We start from the raw sequence: 20759 nt of genomic DNA on the forward strand, positions 1-20759 counted from the left end.
GAATGAATGAGATGGTTCAGCAAGATCCCTAGACAGGAGGTCAACACAGAAACACAGCAGTATTCAAGCAGCACTCCTAGAATGGCAGCTTGGGAAGTTCCACACGCCTCCTCTGTCTTAGTCTGTTCAGGCTGCTGTAACAAAATACGACTGACTGGGTAGCTTTAAAACAACAGAAATTTATTGCTCGTAGTTGGAAAGGCTGAAGTCTAAGATTGTGCTGTCAGCATAGTCATGAGGGACCTCTACCAGGTCCCAGACTTCTTGTTGTACCCTCACATGGTGTGGGGGGCTTGCTGAAGGGTATCTCTGGGGCTCCTTTCATAGAGCAGTCATCTCATCCCCCAGGGCTCCGCCCAGTCACCTCCCAAAGGCCCCACCTACTAACAACACTGTGTTTGGGAGATAAGATTCAGTGTATATAGATTTGGAGGAGACAGATTCAGCTCATAGCACTCTCGCCAGGGGAATAACCATTATCGGTGAAATTTATAAACACAGTAATCTAAAGTCTCTGGGTTTTCCGAACCTGATGAGAGGAAAAGCTATGCAAGTCCAAGAAGCACTGAGAGTTCCAATCAAGAGGAACCCCCAAAAACCCACTCCAAGGCACATCTTAGTTAAAATGGCAACATTCCAAGACAAAGAGAGAATCCTAAAAGCAGCAAGAGAAAAGCAGCAAATAACATACAAGGGAGCTCCGATAAGGCTATCAACTGATTTCTCAACAGAAACATTACAAGCCAGAAGGGAATGGTCAAAAATATTTCAAGCAATGAAAAACAAAGGCCTACAACCAAGAATACTCTACCCAGCAAGGCTCTCATTCAAAATAGAAGGTGAAATAAGGAGTTTCTCAGACAAAGGAAGACTGAAAGAATACATCTCCACCAAACCAGCATTGCAAGAGATGCTAAAGGGACTGTTCTAGGAAAAAACAAGAGAGGAGAGGAACAGAGGTACAAAGGGAAATGAATAAATACACGTCAATAATAACCTTAAATGTAAATGGATTAAATGCTCCAATTAAAAGACATAGGGTAACGGAATGGATAAGAAAACAGGACCCACATATTTGCTGTCTACAAGAAACACACCTCAAAACAAAAGATTTACACAGACTGAAAGTAAAGGGATATAAAAAAATATTCCAAGCAAACGGACCGGAAAAAAAAGCCGGGGTAGCAGTTCTCATATCAGACAAAATGGATTTCAAAGCAAGGACAATAAAAAGAGACAAAGAAGGACATTTCATAATACTTAAAGGAACAATCCATCAAGAAGATATGACTTTGATAAACATATATGCACCCAACATAGGAGCACCCAAATACATAAAGCAAATACTAGAAGACCACAAAAAGGATATCAACAACAACACACTCATAGTAGGGGACTTCAACACTCCATTATCAACAATAGACAGATCATCAAAGCAAAGAAACACCAAGGATATACAGGCATTGAACAACACACTAAACCACATGGATCTAACTGATATATATAGAACTTTTCACCCCAAAGAAGCAAAATATACATTCTTTTCAAGTGCACATGGGACATTTTCAAAGATAGACCACATGATAGGTCACAAAACAAGCCTCAACAAATTCAAGAAAATTGAAATCATATCAAGCATCTTTTCAGATCACAATGCCTTGAAACTAGAAATCAACCTCAGAGGAAAAAATCAAAGACACCCAAACTCATGGAGATTGAATAACATGCTATTAAATAATGAATGGGTTAACAATGATATCAAAGAAGCAATCAAGAAATTTCTAGAAACTAATGATAATGAGCACACAACAACCCAAAACCTGTGGGACACAGCAAAAGCAGTCCTGAGAGGGAAGTTTATAGCAATACAGGCATATCTGAAAAGGCTAGAAGAATCTCAAATAAAAAACCTAACCACAATGCTACAAGAACTAGAACAACAACAACAAACAAAGCCTAGGGCAAGAAGAAGGAATGAAATCATCAAGATCAGAGCAGAACTAAATGACATAGAGACTAAACAAACAATCCAAAAGATCAACGAAACTAGGAGCTGGTTCTTCGAAAAAATCAACAAAATCGACAAGCCTCTAGCCAGTCTAATCAAGAAAAAAAGAGAGAAGACACAAATAAACAAAATCAGAAATGAAAGAGGAGAAATCACGACTGATACCTCAGAAATACAAATGATAGTTAGAAAATACTTCAGACAACTGTATGACAAGAAATTTGACAATCTAGAAGAAATGGACAAATTTCTAGAAACATACAACCTTCCAAAACTGAATCAAGAAGAAGTGGAAAGTCTCAACAGACCAATAACAAAGAAGGAAATTGAAACAGTAATCCAAAATCTCCCGGCACACAAAAGCCCTGGACCGGATGGCTTCACAGGCGAATTCTACAAAACATTCAGGGAAGAACTAACTCCTATCCTCCTCAAACTGTTCCAAAAAATCCAAGAAGAAGGGAAAATCCCAAACTCTTTCTATGAAGCCAGTATTATCCTAATCCCCAAACCAGGTCAAGACACAACAAAGAAAGAAAACTACAGGCCAATATCACTGATGAACATCGATGCTAAAATCCTCAATAAAATATTGGCAAACAGGATCCAGCAACACATCAAAAAGATCATACATCATGATCAAGTGGGCTTCATTCCAGGGATGCAAGGACGGTTTAATATTCGCAAATCAATAAATATAATACATCACCTAAACAGAATGAAAGACAAAAATCACATGATCATATCAATAGATGCAGAAAAAGCATTTGATAAAGTTCAACACCCATTTATGATGAAAACACTCAGCAAAATGGGAATAAAGGGAGCATATCTTAACATAATTAAGGCTATATATGAGAAGCCTGAAGCCAACATCATACTCAATGGACAAAAACTGAAAGCATTCCCCCTGAACTCAGGAACGAGACAAGGTTGTCCACTCTCTCCACTCCTTTTCAACATAGTGTTGGAAGTCCTAGGTAAGGGAAGGGTTTAAATAAAGAGCCTGTATAAAAGACTCATGGACATAGACAACAGGGAGGGATATGATTGCGGGAGAGGGGGTGGGCTGGGTGGGGGAGAGAAATTGGGGGAAAAGGGGACAACTGTAATTGAAAAACCAAAAAAAAAAAAAATAAAAAAAAAAATAAAGTCTCTGGGAATTTTTCTAAAGGCATACAGCAAATGGAGAAACATTTGTTCACGAAAACCTACTAAATCTCAGTAAGCCAGTGGTATCTGAGTCACAACCTACTCCTTACCTGGCTCTCTCCACCCTGTCCATCCACCAGCACAGTGTGAAAGAAGTTCTACTGTGGGCAGATGTTGCCGGGAAGACAGGGCTCACTCTCACCCCATTTTCAGTCTAGGGATATAGTTACCCCTTGGGAGGAGCAGCTTGTCAGCAGTTCGTGTCCCCCAAACCCAGAGGTCTGGGCCTCCCCCACACTCATAAGGTGCAAAATCTACCCTAGACATAGCAGGCCAATAATACTTGGCCCAGGTCACCCTGACCCTAGCTCACTTGTAGGGTGGAGGCTCTGTGGTTGAAGAAGTAAGGCAAGAAAACCAGAGATTGCCACTATGCTCAGAGTTGTGCTCATGGAGCAAGGATACCGCTCCAAGGGCAGTGGGCCATTGTCCCCGGCCCCAGCTCCAGAGCAGCAGTGCAGAAGTTCTGCTCAGTGGGGAGGCAGGCTGTAGGAACGGAGAGCTGAGCTCCATTTATCTCCCTAAAAAGTCTGACTTTACTTGCAACAGAGAGTGGAAAAGTTCAAGCTAAAAAGCATTTTGATAGACAGTAAAGATTTTGTTGTGAGGCAGTTAGAGAAGATGTGTAGCGTTGGAATAGCAGTGAGCAAAATGGTGGATCAGTTAGAAGTTCAGTAAAGAGACTCAAGGAAGACAGGGAGACAGGTCAGAACTGTCGTGGGCTTGAAACAAGCTTCAAAGACTGGCTTCAGCAACTTGCCTCTGCAAAAGGCCTGACTTTAATCTGATCAAATTGTGGAGCAATATACACTCAAAAGCAATGCAGAAAATTCTATGTTGTCATAAATGCCCAGTTTCGGCAAAAAATTTGCAAGATATGCACAGAAATGTGAAAGTGTAATTTATACACAGGAATAAAAGCAGACAAAAGAAACTGCCTTTGAGGACAGCCAGATGTTGACTGGACAGAAACTTAAAAATAATTATTACAAATGTGTTAAACTAACAAAAGGATATAACATTTAAAGAATCAAAGGAAGGTATGATGGCAGTGTCACATTAAATAGAAAATATCAATAGAGGTAGAAATTATTTAAAAGGACCAAATGAAAAGTTTGGAGTTGAAAAGCAAAACAAACAAAACGAAAAATTTACTAGAGGGGCGCAAAAGCAGATTTCAGCTGGCAGAAGACAGAATCAGCCAACAGAGAGAAAAAGAGGAAGAGAAAAATATAAACGGAGCCTCTGAGAAATATGAGTCACCATTATGCTTAATGGTAACATCAGATGAAGGAGAGAGAAGGGACAAGAAAAAGTATCTGAAGAAATGCGACCACCCATCAATCTATATGCTATACAAATACAAAGATATACTATGCAAATAACAAACACAAGAGAGCTGCAGGGGCTATGCTAATAATAAACAAAATGAACTTTTAAAAATGTTACTAGAGATCAAATAAAACATATTATAATAGAAAGGTCAATCCGATCAGAAGATATAACCATTATAAACATATAATGAGTTGGGCAGAGCCTCAGAATACATTCCCCAAAATGTTTTTTATAACATTAGTCTATACATTCAAGAAGCTCACCAAGGTCAGTCCAGAGAAGATAAAACACAAAGAAATTCACCTTCAGATGTATCATAGTCAAAATGTTGAAAGAGAAAATTTTGAAAGCAGCAAAAGAGAAATAATTCCTTGCACACAAGGGAACCCCAATAAGTTTAAAAACTGACTTCCAGTCAGAAACAATGGTGACCACAAAGGAGTGGGATGGCCATATTCAAAGTGCTGAATAAAGAAGCTGTCAGCTAAAAATATTACATCCGGCAAAACTATGTTTCAAAATCAATGGAGAAACTAGGACATTACAAGGCAAACAGAAACTTCTAGCAGACCCAGTGAACAAGAAATTGTGAAGGAAGTTCTTCGAACTATCAGCAAATGGCACCATACAGTAGTTCAATTCACAAGAGAAAACAAAGAGCTCTGATGAAAATAATTTCATATGTAATTACAAAATACCATATTAATGCACATTTGTCCTTTCTTCTCTTAACTGACTTAAAAACAATTACTGATATACAGGATAGGGCAAAAGTACACTTACAGTTCTGAGTACATGAAACAGAGTTTATTCTCATATTATCACTTACTAATTATTCTATTATTTTCCACACAAACAACTGTAAACCTACTTTTACCCCATCCTGTAGATATCTAAACACATGTGAAGATATAAATTATATATATATATCTAAACATGTATCTATTCGTCGTCGGCAGCCGTCCGTCTCGAGAGACGATGGTGTAGCTTCCTAAGAGTCTATCTGCACCGCCGAGAATGGCTGTGCAGTCCGACTCGGGAGTGACACGGTATCTGTCTCCTCCCGTGTTGAAGCTACAGAGCCTGGGCAGGGTGATATGGAGGGTCTGCTGTTGCCCATGCAGCAGACCCCCCCTCTCTTCGCAGCTGAAGGATCCAAGGGAAAGACGGAGTCAATACAGCTTGGCTTCAGGTGCGCCGCAGGAGTTGCCGGTGTTGACTACAACGTCAAACCGCCTTAGGGACTCCGGCTCCGGATTTTCTGTCGGGGTTTACTCCCTTAGCCTTTCCCCTGAAGAGGTATGCTGCAAGGCAGCGGAGGTTTTTTGGAGTCAGAGTTTTCCTTCTCTGATGTGCCCTGACTGGAAGATCGAACCAGCGACACTTAGCTCGCAGGCCGACGCTCAATCCACTGAGCTAAACCAGCCAGGGCCATGTATCTATTACATGTTGTATATCTAAACATACATAACACATATATCATACGTGCGTGTTTGTGTTCTTGGACCTCTAATCTACAGAAAGAGCCGTGTACAGCAGGAGGCGGGGACAAAGCTGCACACTTCCCAGTAACAGTGGGCGGGACAAGGGAGCACGGAGAGGACACCAGGTGGCAATTTGAATTCACAGAAAGAAAGAAAACAAAATTCTTAAATAAAGGGATTAATACAACAAACTCCATAAAAGTACTTGCTCTTCTCTATTCTCTCAGCTTCACTAAAATACACAGAACTATAAAAAGTCATAATTATAACAATGTACTGATGGGCATGGGCATGCAGCATAAACATTATACATCTACATATACATGTAACAACAGCACAAAACACAGTGAGTAGGGACTAGAATTGTACAGGTGCAACATTTCTACATTTTGCTGGAACTGAGATACTATAAATCTGAAGTAGAGTCTGGTAAAATCTATAATGGAGACCTAGAGAAGCTACTAAGAAGCTGTCTCAAAAAATATAGATTAAAAAAACCAGTAAAAGAATTAACATAGCACAATAAAAATATCTGCTTAATGAAAAAGAAAGCAGTAAAGAAGAAAGGAAGAAAAATGATATGAGACATGGAAACCAAAATATCAGACCTAAACTCTATCAATAAGCGTACCATGTGTGAAAGGATTAAACAGTCCAATTAAAGGAGAGAAAGACTGGATAAAAAACAAGACCTAACTGTATGCTGACTAAAGGAGCTACATTTTAGACCCAAAGGTACAAACAGGTTTAAAGTAAAAAGAGGAAAAAGATATACCGCGCAAAGAGCAACCACAAGAGCACGGCAACGGCTGTACTAATAACAAACATACTTTAAAGCAAAGTGCTACACATTATAATGGAACTTATTATAATGAAAAGGTCAATCCAACAAGAAGATATAACCATTATAAATATATAATGAACCTAACAGAGGATCATAACACATGAAGCAAAAATTGACAACACTAAAAAAAAAAATACACAATTCAACAATAATTATCGGAGACTTCAATATTCCTCTTTCAATAAAGAGGAAAAATGAGAAGATGCGCAAGGATATAGAAGACCTGAAAAACATTATAAACCAAACAGACCTAACAGACAGGCACAGAGAGGTGTTCAGCAGGCAGAATACATCTTCTCAAATGCACATTCCCCCGTTCTCAAATGGAAAATTCCCCAGGATAAGCCATTTGGTAGGCCATAAGGCAAGCTACATTAAATTTTAAATAACTGAAGTCCTATAAAGCACATTTCTGACTACTAGGGAATTAAATTAGAAATTAATAACAGAAGGAAAGCTGGAAAATTCTCAAATAACTGAAAAATAAACAACACACTCTTAAATCACCAATGGGTCAAAAACATCATAAGAGAAACTGAAAGCACTTTGAGACAGACGAAAACAGAAACACAGCACACCAAAACTTACGGGATGAACAGCTAAAGCAGAGCTTGGAAGGAAGTTATGACTGTAAATGCTTATGTTAATTTAAATTCTTTCTCTAATTCTCCACCTCGAAAAGCAGAAAAAGAAGAGCAAAGTAAACCCAAAGCGAGCAGAAACAAGGATGTATAAGGATTAGAGTAGAAATAAATAGGAGTAGAAAAAACAATAGAGAAAATCAGTGAAAGCAAAAGATGGTCCTTTGAAAGCTCGACATTCACAAATCTTTAGCCAGATGAACTAAGCATAAAGGAGGGGAAAACACTTGAACTACTTAAGTCAGAAGTAAAAGAAATAACATCGCCAATGCCATTGCCAAAATAAAAAGAAGTATAAATGAGTACTATGAACAACCATACGCCAACAAATTACGTAATTTAGATGAAATAGGCAAATTTCTATAAAATTGATGCAAGAAGAAACAGTAAATATGAATAGGCCTATCTAAAGAAAAGCTCAGGGATATTAGTGGAATGAACATAAAGTTGGGCCAGGTGGATCAGGCCGACTTTATTAATTTAGGACCACTAAGCAGAGATTCTGGACCTGACGTTGTAGCTCGAGGGGTTAGAAAGCATTCTCAGTTAGTTTGGTCCGTTGGACCAAAAGGGGATGCGCACTAAGTGAAGGTGAAACATCGAGGGAAATTAGCCTGTTAGAGTGGGTTTGTCATGTAGGACCTGCCCACCCATGCCAGGAGGACCCAAAGGACGCACTTCTCACAACTGGGAAAAATACATGTGTGAGGGGAGCTCCAGGGTCCTTGAATAGCCCTGGGGCTCCTCTTTTCTGTAGTGAGAAGTTACAGTGAAAGCTGGGGCCACTGAACTGGGATCCTTCATCGCAGGAGGGCTAATTGCGTCTTGGAATGGCAGGGGCCAAATAATGGTCCTCACCCGTCAAAGACAGAGGGTGGCGGAGCCAAACGCATCACCAGGACAATCTCATTCACAGACGCCTTTGGCTCTGGCTAGTGGATCATGGTGCTCCTGGAAGAGAAGCAGATGAGCTGTCTGTTTGGTTCTTTTGAAGATTTTCATTTATTTGTTTTTAAAGAGTGGAGAAAGGAGGGAGAAAGAGAGGGGAAAAAGATGTGAGGGAGATACATCCATCAGTTGTCTCTCACACACACACCCCAGCCAGGGACCTGGCCTGCAACCCAGGCACATGCCCTGACCAGGAATTGAACCAGCAACATTTTGGTTCACAGGATGACACTCAGCCCACTGAACCACACCAGTCAGGGCTAACATGGGCAGTCTATTAAACTCCTACTTAATCTATATAAGCAGAAGAGTCCTAGGTCAAGTAAGCAGAAATATCAATTGAATCACCAACACAAAGAGTCATGGCTCCTTAACTGTGTTCCTGACTGAGCCAGTCGGCAGACCCCTTGAGGAAGGACCCCAGTACACTACCCAAACTGTATACTGTTAATTTTTCTCCTGGCTTTCCCCCAAGGCACCTACAGTCTTTCACCCATGTAACCCTGCCGTGGGGAAAGGAAAATAATCAGACTCGGGAAATTCCTGGCCCCTGCCATTCCAAGACGCAATTGGCCCTCCTGCAATGAAGGATCCCAGTTCGGTGGCCCCAGTTTTCACTGTAACTTCTCACTACAGAAAAGCGGAGCCACAGGGCTATTCAAGGACCCTGGAGCTCCCCTCACACATGTATCTTTCCCACTTGTGACAAGTGTGTGGTCGGCGCGGCTGCTCGGCGAGGCCCGACGGCCCGGTCCGGCGCGCTGCGCGGCGGCCGGCGGCGGCACCATCCACGGCGGGCTCGGGAGACGGAGGCCGGGCTCAGCGCGGGCTCCCCGGCATGCCCCGGCCGGCCGCCGCCTCAGAGCCGGGCCGCGTACGCAGGGTGGCTCCGCAAGCGCCGGGATGCGGGCCGGGCCTTCCCTCGCACCACGGTGCTCCGCTGCACCGCGCGCCCGGGCACCTCCGCCCCGTGCCCCGCGCCCCCAACAGAGCGCGCGGTCCCTGCCGCCCGGCCGTCGCGGGCCCATGGACGCGGCCTCCTGGGCCCGCTGCCTACCTGCGCTCGGGCCCGCCTCTCAGGTGCCGGGCCGCTTCGGGTCCCTGCGGTCGGGGCGCCACCAGTGTCCCGGGCGCCCCGCGGCCGCAGCAGATGCTACTGGAGCCTCTACGCACTCCCGGGGCGGGGCAGTCTGGTGGGCGGGCGCAGGGGAGGAGGAAGCCAGAGGGGCAGTGATCGGCGGCCCTGTCGGCCAATGGCAGCGCCGATCTTCGCCTACCAAAGGAAGCCCTCGGCCAGTGGCAGCCAGGGGCGGGGACAAAGGGCAGGGCGTAAGGTCACTTGCCTACGGTGGGGCGCGGGGATGGGGCCTTCAGGTTGGGTGGGCTGGTGTGGGGCCAGCAGAGTACTCCCAGCAGCGACGGTGGCGGAGGCGGTGGGTCGCAGCGGCCGGAGCGGGAGCGGTGGCGGAGACGGCCCCAGCGGCGGCGGAGGTAGGAGAGGCCGTCGGAGGGGCGGTGGGAGCGGGGTCGGTGGCGCCGCCTGTCGGATCAGCGGCGGCGTCTTTGACAGAAGCGGGGACGGCGGCGGAGGTGCTATCGGCGGGAGGGCCCGGAGCGGCGGCGGAGGAGGCGGGAGCGGGGGCGGCGGGAGAGGCGGTGGCTGATAGCACCTCCGCCGATGCCACAGGTCCTGCCGACGCCCCAGCTACCGCCGCCGCTCGCGCCGCCGCCTCCGGCCCCCGTCCCACCGCCGCCGCCCCGGGTCCCACCGCCGCCGCCCCCGGTCCCAGCGGCGGCAGAGGTCGGAGAGGCCGTCTGAGGGTCGGCGGGGGCGGGGGCGGCGGCGATGGATCGGCGGGGCGGTCGCGGTGGGACCCGGGGGTGGCCGCGGTGGGACCCGGAGGGCGGCGGCGGCGGGACCCGGTGGCGGCGGCGGAGGTGCTATCGGCGGGAGGGCCCGGAGCGGCGGCGCTGGGACACGGGGCGGCGGCGCTAGGATGGGGTCGGGGGGCCGCGGCGGCGGGAGTGGGGGCGACGGCGGTGGGACCAGGGCCGGAGGCGGCGGCGCGAGCGGCGGCGGCGGGAGCTGGGGCGGCGGTGTGAGCTGGGGCGGCGGCAGGACCTGGGGCGTCGGCGGTGGCGCTATCGGCCACCGCCGCTCCCGCTCCGGGCCCTCCCGCCGATAGCACCTCCGCCGTCACCCCAGCTCCAGCTCCCGCCGCTCCCGCCGACGCCGGCCCCGATTCCACTGCCGCAGCCCCCGTTCTCGCCACCGCCGGCCACGGTCCCACAGCCGCCACCCCCGCTCCAGGCGCCGCCGACCCCGGCCCCAGTGGCGGCAGAGGTAGGAGAGGCCGTCGGAGGGGCGGTGGGAGCGGGGACGGCCGGCGGAGGTGTTATCGGTGGCAGCGGCCGGAGCGGCGGCGGCGGCGGCGGAGGCGATGGGAGCGGGGGCGGCCGGAGAGGCGGTGGTCGATAGCACCTCCGCCGCCGCCGTCCCCGCTCTCCCACCGCGGACGGCGCCGCTCCGGGCGCTGACACCGACCGCCTCCGCCACCGTCGCTGCTGGGAGTACTCTGCTGGCCCCACACCAGCCCACCCAACCTGAAGGCCCCAACCTGAAGGGTAGAGAAACAAGCAAAGATTTATGATTCTCCCCACCAACCAGGTCAGGCACGTTCTTGCCTCAGGGCCTTTGCACTGGCTATTCCCGCTGGAAGTCCTCACTATTCCTTAAACAACAAGGCACATTCCTGCCTCAAGGCCTGTGCACTGGTTATGCCCCCTGCCTGGAACTCACCTCCCCACTGATGCTGGGATGGCTCAACCCTCAGCTCCCTCAGTTTTTTAACTCAGATGTCACTTCTCACAGAGCCCCTCCATGGCCTCTATTTAAAGTCACAAGCCCCTGACTTAGCACCTGATCCCCCTTTCCTGTTCATCATTTCCCTGTAGCACTCATTACCCCAGTATCAATTATGAATATGTTTACATTGTCTACACTCTGCCTTTCCTGCTAAAACAGGAGCTCCGCAGGGAAAGGTTCGTTGGTGGTTTTGTTCACGGCTGGTGCGCACCCAGCGAATGCTGAATGAAGATGGAACGAGGACGTGGATGTGTGAGGAAGGAACCCCAGGCAGATGGGCTGGCCTGGAACCTGCCAAGGACACCTCCTCCAACCCAGCATCCTGCCCTCCCTCCCTGGGCCCCACCCCCACTCCTGCCGTAACCCACCCTCCGGGCCTGTTCCAGCTGTTCCGCCAGCTCTCCCAGCGCCTGAGTGTGGCGCTGCCTCAGCTCCTGCACTGCCACCTCGTGAATGCGTGTCTCCTCCTCCAGAGTCTTCTTCAACTCCGTCACCTCCTGTTCCCTCTTGGACCTTTGATTGGGGGACAGGGGCAGGGAACAGAATTTCAGAACAGGGGAAGGCAGGGACTATGGGGGAGCCCCCCAACAACTGGTTGGGCTTCCGTTTATTGTATCTGTCCAAGAATGGGACCTCAGTGTACGCCGAGGGGGGAATGTGGCTTTAGGGGTGAACTCCTACTCATCTTTCAAAACCCTGTTCAAAAGGCCCCTTCCCAGGGATGACTTCCTGAACTTCCTCCCGTGGAGGCGGCTTAGGGGCCTTCTCTTACCATGCTACATGACTCCATCAAAGCCCACTTTCTTCTGGACCGGGTCTGCTCTTTGCCCAAATCTGCCTCCCCCGAGACTGGGAGTTCCTGGGGGCCATGCCTGGGTCTGACTCATCTCTGTCCCCAGCTGGTCCAGAGCTAGTACTCAGTAAACAACTGTTGAATGACGAACCCTCTGTAGAGATGGAGAATTCGCACCCAAGGCCTTCTTCCCTCCCCCGCCCCTGCACGTGCCCAGGCTGTGCCGGCGCCGGGCAGCCGGGCCTCACCGGAGCTCCTGCTGAGCGTTGGTCGAGTCCAGCGTATCTTCCAGCTCGCCCTGCAGGGCCTCCAGCTCCTCGCCTAGGTCCCGCCGCTGCTTCTCTGCCTTGGCCCTGGCCGCACGCTCGGCCTCCAGGTCTTCCTGGGCCTCGGCCAGTCCTACCTGCGCCTCCCGAAGGGATTTGAGCAGCTGGGCCTGTGACCCGCCCTCCTCCTCTACCCTGGGGGCAGACAGGACCTTGGAGTTAGTTACAGAGGCAGGCAAGGGGCAGGGAAGGCCTCCTCTTCTGGGGGCGAAGAGGCCAGATGTGGCCTCTTTGGGGGGACCTGTGCTGGGTTCACACACAGCTCTGCCCCTGGGCATGTGCCTCCAGGATTCAGAGCCTCAATTTCTGAGCTGTAAAAGTGGAGCAACACTAACTAATCCCAGGGACACTTGCTAAGTAAGACCCTGCCATGTGCAAGCCCTTTGCTCTATGGTAACGCTTATGCCAGACGAGGAAACCGAGGCGCAGAGCAGGGAAAGCATGTGCCCATGGCACACGGTCAGCAAGTGGCAGAGCTGATCCTGGAGACCCGCCCCATAACCTCTATAGAACACAGCCTCTTGCAAAGAGAAGTGGAATGGAGGGGCAGCTCTGACGGGGGGTTGCGCTGACAGGGGTTTGTATCCGCTGCTGGGTCACCTGCCTGGCAAGTGACAACCTCTCTAAACAGCAGGCTCCTGGTCTGTGAGAGGCATGAACACCCTACTTCACGGGCTGCCGTGAGAATGGCAATAAAATTAATAAGAATGCTGTATGATCCCCCTTATCGAGAATAGGAAAGTCTGCCCTGACTGGTGTGGCTTAGTTGGGCATCATCCTGCAAAGGTTGCTGGTTCAATTCCCAGTCAGGGCACATGCCTGGGTTGCAGGTTCCTTCCCCGATCGTGGGAGAGGCAACCGATCAATGTTTCTCTCTCACATCAATGTTTCTCTCCCACTCTGCCTCCCTCCCTTCTCCTCTCTCTAAAAATAAAGTCTATTAAAAATATAACAAGAACAAAGCAATAAAGTAATGAAAAGTGGTAACAGACACACCCAGCAGTTACTGAGGGCTCAGGGTGTGCCAAGCATTTTATGAGCACCTTCTTATTTAATTCCTACATTAACCCCCACTTTATAGAGGAAGAAACTGAAGCTACAGTGGTGATGTCATTTGGGTGAGGTCACATGACCAGAAAGGGGAGGAGCCAGGATTTGAACCCAGAAGTCAGACTCAGGGTGCGTGTCCTTACACACACACACACACACACTCTCCCTGGACCAGCAGTTCTAAGAAGCACATTTTTCCTACAGTCAAGGGTGTCTCGGTTTGCATAAAGTGCCGTGGATCAAAAGCATTTGAAAAGCCCAGCACCACATCTAGGACATGGGAGGTGTTCAATAATCATGAATGTGTCATTATAATGATTCTGGTGCCTAAGATGGTCTGACTGCTTCTCAAGTCACGCTGAACCTGGGCTGCTCGGTGAGGGGAGGCTGAGCAGGGGAGGGAGAAATCCCATTTTCTTGCCCCAGTTCTGAACCCAGAACCATGCAAGTTACTAGACACCAGGGCCTAGTTTCATCGTTCCCTTAAGCAGGTGGGCTTGGAGCTCTCGTCAAGGCCAGTTCACACAGGGGACACTGAGGCTCAGAGAGGGGGTGGCGGGTGCACAGCCAGTGAGCGGCCCCGCCCCCGGGAGGGCCTCGCTGGGGTGAGCCCCCGTGCTGGCAGGCCAGGTGCAGTGCTCCGTACCCCGCCGACCTCCCACCCCGACCCCGCACCTGGCCAGGGCGGCCTGCAGCTCCTCCTCCTTGCGGCCCAGCTGGGCCCGCAGCTCCTCCACGCGCTGCTGCTGTTCCACCATCTGCTCCTGCAGCTCGGAGCTCTCCCCGTCCAGCCGCCGCTTCAGCTTCTCCAGCTCCTGGCGGCCCTTCTCCTCCTTCCGTAGGCGGTCTGGAAACGGGAGTGGGGGCCATGCACACGGGCGCCACACCCACATGCCCCATGCCTGGCAGCTCCCGCGGAGACCCACGGCCCGGCACTTGCCAGGTGTCAGACTCGGCTCAGCATCTCCCTCCTCTTTCCAGCTTCCCGGCCAGACCCTCAGACAGTGCCCCCTTCTCCTCGCCCCCAAGGACGGCCTCTGCTCCTGCTTACTGCCTCTCTGCCCTGCCCTCTCCTCCCTGTCTTCCCGGCCACCGGCCTCCGGCGCTTGATCCCTTCTGCTTCTGCTTCTGAGTCCATAGCAAAAGACAGAGAGGCAGAGGGACCAAAAAAGCATCTGAAGCAGTGAGTGGGACAGTCAGAGAGAGGGAGAGACCCAAGACAAGGAAATGGCACCGAGAGAAAGAAACAACGTAAGAGCTAAGAGGACACCCACTGTCTCAAGCCTTCTTACCCCCATTTAGCAGATACGACCACTGAGGCTCCGTGTGGCACCAGAGGCTGGCCCCAGGGGTCCCCAGGGAGCATGCACAGCCCCCCCACGGCTGCCCACTGCGGGAGGGCACTCACCCTCCATGTCTGCCATCGTGGCCTCATATTTCAGTCGGAGCTTATTGAGGCTCTTGATCTTCTCCTCCTCCTCGGCGGCCTGGGACGAGAACTCGGCCAGACGCTCCTCCAGCAACTTCCGCTCCTGAGGGCCGTGGGAGGTGGGGCCGTCAGGGGCAGCCCTTGCCTGACCCCCATCTCAGGCATCGTTCTCTTTGGGGTGTCTGCTTGTCTCCATTCCCTCCGATCCTCCTGCCCCCAATCCCTTCCTCCCTTCCGTTCTAGTCTAGGGTCTGTACACCCATCCCAGCCCGCCCGGTCATGCCTGTTAACTGCGGTGCAGACTCGCGTTATTGGAAATACAGCACCACTCACTGACCACCAACCCCGGATGAGCCCACTAATCATTTGCTCTTGTAAACGACACTGCAACCCACGCCTGCGGCATCGTGTGTGAGTGCTGGACCCTCGCTGCTGCCCCAAGTGTGGCTCGTGGACCGGCAGCGTCAGCCTCAAACGGGAGCTTGTTGGAGAAGCCGGGTCTCGGTCGCACACCGGGCCTGCTGCACAGGCTCCCCAGGTGCACGGGTCTGTGCTCGTGAGCGTTTGCGAGGCACCAGCCCAGAGCAGTGCTTTCCAAACTGAGAGCAGTTTTAGAAATCCATGCAGTGGGTCAGCACGACACTTAAAAAGAAGGAAATGGGCCCTGGCTGGTGCGGCTCAGTGGACTGAGCTCTGGCCTGCAAACCAAAGGATCACCGGTTCGATTCCCAGTCAGGGCACATGCCTGGGTTGTGGGCCAGGTCCCCGGTTGGGGGTGTGCGAGGGGCAACCACACATTGATGTTTCTCTCCCTCTCTTTCCCCCCTCCTGTCCCCTCTTTCTATAAATAAATAAATAAATAAATAAATAAATAAATAAATAAATTAAATAAATAAAATCTTTTCTTTTTAAAGAAGGAAATGGAACAGAGTACGATAGAATAGCCACAGCACCACAGGAAGGTTCCAGAAAACTCCTGTGCATCCTTGAGCTCTGCTCAGGCATGGGTCCTCCAGAAAGCCTGAGGCCACCCTGACCACCCCCAGAAGAGATCAGGCCACCCCTCTCCACAGTTTTCTGTTCTTTCCTGCCACAGTAATTATAACTAAGTCACACAGTGTGATTATGCTTATTTCCTGTGGTGACTCATGTAGCATCCCTTTCCCCTGGGAGGGCATGGGTGGCTTTCGTCCCCTGTGCCGAACGCAGCCCTGGCCGTGGTTGGTTCGAGACGGCGGCAGGCCCTTCACCATGCCCTCATACTGGGGTGGAGTCTAATTCCCTGCCTCCGAATCCGTGACTGCTTTAAGCTTGGTGGTCTGCACAGCACGGTCTGCAGGGCAAACCCAGGCCGCTGCCTGTTTCTACAGGTAAAGTTTTATGGGGACACAGCCATGCCTGTCTGATTGTGAACAGTCTGGAGCTGCTCTCAGCCACGATGGCAGAATTGAGCAGCCGTGACAGCCACGGAGTGGCCTGCAGATGTTCACTGTCTGGCCTTCCAGAGCAAATGTTCGCCAACACCTGATGGACAGAATTCAATGGAGGTGATGCTGACTGCTTCTGCTTCCCTGCCCTGGGGCCCTGAGCAGCTGTGCCAGGCATCCAGGCTCTCTCATGGGGAGACAGGCCACACAGAGGGGCACGGAGACACCAGACACCCAGCCCCGGCCACCTGAGAGGTGACCGCCTGAGAGGGCCACAGGCCGAGCTGCAGAACGACGGGATAGAATGAAACGGTGGCTGTTTGCAGCTGTGCGGCTCTGGGGTGTCTTGTGATAGAGTGACAGGTAACGACACACAGTCACACAGTCATTGCTCAGTCAGCACCTTCTTGAGTGACCATGTGACAGAGGGAGACAAGGAGAGAGACAGGGATCAAGGGAAACACAGCCCAGACTGCGAGGGACACAGACCCTGTGGCAGGGTGAACTGGGGGCAGACAGGCAGAGGGACCCACACACCCACCAACATGCCCACGCCCCCTGCCCGGGGGGTCACGGTCACTGACCTTGCCCAGCTTGGCGTTCTGGTCTTCCAGGAGCAGCAGATCTTCCTCAAATTTCTTCAGCTTTGCCTCCGTCGTCACCTTCTCCAGCTGAAGCTTCTGCCGGGCAGCCTCCTCTGCCTCGAGGTGAGACTCCAGCTCCTGCCATGGGGAGGAGGGCGAGTGAGGCCCCAGGGCTGGGGCCGGGGTGTGATGGGGAGGATGGGGTGGAGGTGACGGTCCACGGACCCCTGGGGCTCGGGACTCAGATGGGTCCACACTCTGGGCAAGGCTGGGGAGGATAAAACCCTTTCTGGTCTTTCTGTTCCACTCACCAGCTCAACAGGCATTGACTGAGTGCCTAGTGTGTGCCAGGCACTGTTCTAGGCACCGAGGACAAACACTGTTGTCCTTGTGGAAACTACATTCTCGTGCGTGCGTGAAGATTTAGATCAACATAAACATGATAAATAAACATGTCATGTAGGTGGGCACTGTCCCCTATGGCATGTGGAGACTTAGGTGTGAACCCAGAAATTACGATTCAACATTATGAGCTGCCTTGACATCTGGTAAAATTGGGGGGAACTATAGCATCCTGGCCATAAGCCCTCCTACCCGCTCTGCTCCATGGACAAGGTCCCCGAGCCAAGGAGCCCTCTGTACCGCAGGGACCAGGCACCGTGCCTGCCTGTCCCTGCAGAGGGGAAGTCAGTGGCTTGCCATTGGGAATGAGTCAAACCAACCATCGCATCTTCCTGCAGGAACCAGGGTCACCTCCCCTTCTTGTCACTACGAAGCCTGCCTCCCACAGCCACAGTTGTTCACACTATTCCTGAGTGCGCCCCCCGGCGGCTCCCTGGGGCATGGTATCTGCTTCATTCTGCTTGTGAGTATTCGTGACCCGTAAACTGCTGTCTATCTCATCTGCCCAGGGTCGGGTGCGGTGTGTCAGGCTGTCTCCGTAACTGAAGGGGAGGATCCCATCCTCCCCCACCAGCTAAAGAGGAGGCAACGAAAACATCCCAGAGCTCCTGAAATGTGGGCAGTGTGAATGAGCAATTACGTGTCCTGCTTTATTTTATTTTATTTATTTTAAATTTCAAATAAGACATCCAGTTAATCTGTGGGATACTTTTAAGTATGTTTGGAACAACTTGGGTATGTAAATCGACTTTTTCAACAGAAGTTATGAAATATAAGAATTGCCAAATGGAAACTCAGCCTCTAAATTGAGATGAGTCTTAAATGTAAAATATACACCAGATTTTGAAGGGCAACCCCGCTAGAGCAGCCTGCCTGTGAATGCAGCAGCACAGAGGCAAATGGAGCCAGGAGATGGGGAGAGGCAGAGTACTGAGGAAGTCACTTCAGCACCTGGATCCAGCCATGCCTGAAGCTTACACATTCTGGAGTCTCCCATTCTTTGAACCAAAAAAGTGTTCTTTCTGCTTAACCCACTTTGAGCTGTTCTCTGCAAATTCATGGCCAAAAGCAACATTGTTTGGAGAAAAGCAAAGGTAGGCAGGGTAGACAGAAGGGAGGGGGCGGTGGCCCATGGGTTCAGGGGGACCAGACCTGTATATGTTGCTGAAGCCTCTTCTTCTCGTTCTGCAGCTGGCGGCTGCACTCCTCCTCCTCACCCACGCGGGCCTCCAGCTCCGACACCACCAGCTCCAGCTCCTGCTTGCGGGCTGCCAGCCGCCCCCTGGTCTCCTCGGCCTCAGCGCACAGCTCTGTCTCTGCTCGAAGTTGCTCTGCCAGGCGAGCACGCTCCTCTTCCAGCTGGGGGTGGGGTGGGAGGGCAGCGGTTAGCAGGCGGTGCTCCCAGTCAGTGGACACCAGGTCCCTCCTGTCCCCTGACTTGCTTGGCTCTTTGAGGTACAGCCCTGGAACCCATTCCTCCGCCAGGTCCCCATCTCAGGATGACCCCACATTCCCCTGGTCACCGAGTCAGAGCCCTGGGTGCCGCCCTGTCCCTCACTACTCCGTCAGTCCCCGGCCCTGTCCTTCTTTCCCCGACTCCCTCTGCCTTGTCCCCTCCTCTCTGTCCTCATAGCCCCAACATGCTCAGGCCTGTTCTCCCCCAATGGACACTCTCCGCAGCCTCAGGGCCTCCAGTCTCCCCCTCTCCAGTCCACCCTACAGACATTCCCAGAGAGGCCTTTCCACCATCTTACATTTCATTTAACACTCCTACGCCCGCCCAGCAATTTAACCAAAGGACATGATTTAGGAAAAGCAAACGGAAAAATTCTCAGTGAGAAGCCGACCACCTGTATACCCTAACCCTGCTACAGAGCTGTTCCCGTGCTCGGCCCCATCCTGGAGCCCTACGCCTGGAGCATCTTGGCTTGGCAGGAACCAGCCCCGTACCCAAGACCCTGGCTACACCCCAGGGTCCTGCCTCCTGCACACCACGGCTCAGTCACACCAGAGTTTCAACTCCTATTCGGCCCCAGTGCACCTTGGGTCTGACCTATCCTACCCCTTCTCGCCATAGCCCTGCCCGGGGAACCTGGGACTCGGCCGGAAGCCCCGCCCCTTATAATTTGGCTCCACCCCAGCCCCGCCCCACCCTCAGCCCCGCCCCCTTACCTGTGTCAAGCGGCTCTTGAGCTCGCCCACCTCGCGGGCGCTCTGTTGCTGGAGCTCCTGCACTTTCTGCAGCTCCTGAGCCCGCGCCTGCAGCACCTCATCCTGCCGTGTCACCTGCAGCAGTGGCTTCACCTAGGGGCAGGTCAAGGTGGTGAAATGGCTGGGAGGCGGCTGGGCCCAGGAGCTAAGCGTTCACACTGAGCATACGGCCGGTTTCCTGGGTCCCAAAGAATGCGGGATAACCGACCTCACTCTTCGGGCCCTTTCGGTGCAGAAAAGGGTTAGCTCAGCTGGCCTGGGCTGCCCAAACCCTGCTCATTCCAAAGAAAGGACGGGCCCTTGCCTGGGTCCTAGAGGCAGCCGCTAAGCCCTTTGAATATCTGCCTGATGGATGACTTGGTTTATCTGAGGGATGGTATCAGCTGACCTCTGGAGGGGCTGGAGACCGAGTAACAGAGGTCATCCACATGGGGCTCAGCCACCCCTATGTGACAGATCCAATGACAACCCTGGACACTGAGGCTTGGGTGAGGCTCCCCAGCAGGCAGCATCCCATATGTGTGGTCACACGTCATGCCTGGAAGGTTAGGAGCTGTCTACATGACGCCACTGGAAGAGACACACGGAAGCTTGCGTGGGCCCCTGAACACTGGCCTGTGTGCCTTTTCTCTTTATTGATTTTAATCTGTGTCCTTTCACCGTAATAAACTGCAACCATGAGTATAACAGTGTTTCTGATTTCTGTGAGGCCTTCCCGTGGATCGTTGACTCTGAAGGGGTCTTCTGGATCCAGCTGCACCTGAAGCTGTCCTACTTCTTTTTTCCATGTTGGTTGAAATGGGATATTTGGGTCACTTGCTACCTAAAGAATCCCGATGAACAAAGGTCTGGCTGATTGGTCCCATTTTACAGATGCAGCAAACTGAGGCCCAAACAGAGGAGGTCACTTGCCCCAGCAGACCTGCCCACAAGGCCCCCACCTCCTTGCTGCTCAGGCGGCCTCACCTTGATGAACAGCCGCCACCACTGCCAGTGTCGCAGCTTGAGGTAAGCCGCACAGTTCCGCTGCATCACCCTGAGCGCGCTCTGCTGCTGCTGCCGCTTCTGGAAGGCCCTGGGCGGGGAGACGGGCACGTGGGAGAGTGGGCGCTCAGCCCCCCAGGCCCTGCCCCCTTAGCAACAGAGAGCTCCCTTCACTGCGTCAACTGTTATTAAGTGCCTACTGTGCTCAAGCACCG

The 20759-nt window shown here is 51.5% G+C and overlaps 1 protein-coding gene across 1 annotated transcript in view; it reads right to left on the reverse strand.

Annotated features, from left to right (window-relative positions):
• The window catches only part of LOC149994783 (myosin-14-like), a 59148-nt gene that overhangs the window by 22758 nt on the left and 15631 nt on the right, over positions 1 to 20759 (reverse strand). Inside the window, exons 11-18 of the mRNA XM_090259087.1 lie at positions 20527 to 20635; positions 19522 to 19653; positions 18502 to 18708; positions 16948 to 17085; positions 14916 to 15039; positions 14183 to 14354; positions 12380 to 12592; positions 11707 to 11851 (exon numbers count right to left, since the gene is read on the reverse strand). Of these exons, the coding sequence (XP_090115213.1) occupies positions 11707 to 11851; positions 12380 to 12592; positions 14183 to 14354; positions 14916 to 15039; positions 16948 to 17085; positions 18502 to 18708; positions 19522 to 19653; positions 20527 to 20635 (1240 nt within the window). The remainder of the gene's footprint in view (positions 1 to 11706; positions 11852 to 12379; positions 12593 to 14182; positions 14355 to 14915; positions 15040 to 16947; positions 17086 to 18501; positions 18709 to 19521; positions 19654 to 20526; positions 20636 to 20759) is intronic.

The sequence above is a fragment of the Furipterus horrens genome, unplaced genomic scaffold (assembly GCF_987537825.1).
Source record: "Furipterus horrens unplaced genomic scaffold, mFurHor1.1.pri manual_scaffold_13, whole genome shotgun sequence".
Taxonomy (NCBI): Eukaryota; Metazoa; Chordata; class Mammalia; order Chiroptera; family Furipteridae; genus Furipterus; species Furipterus horrens.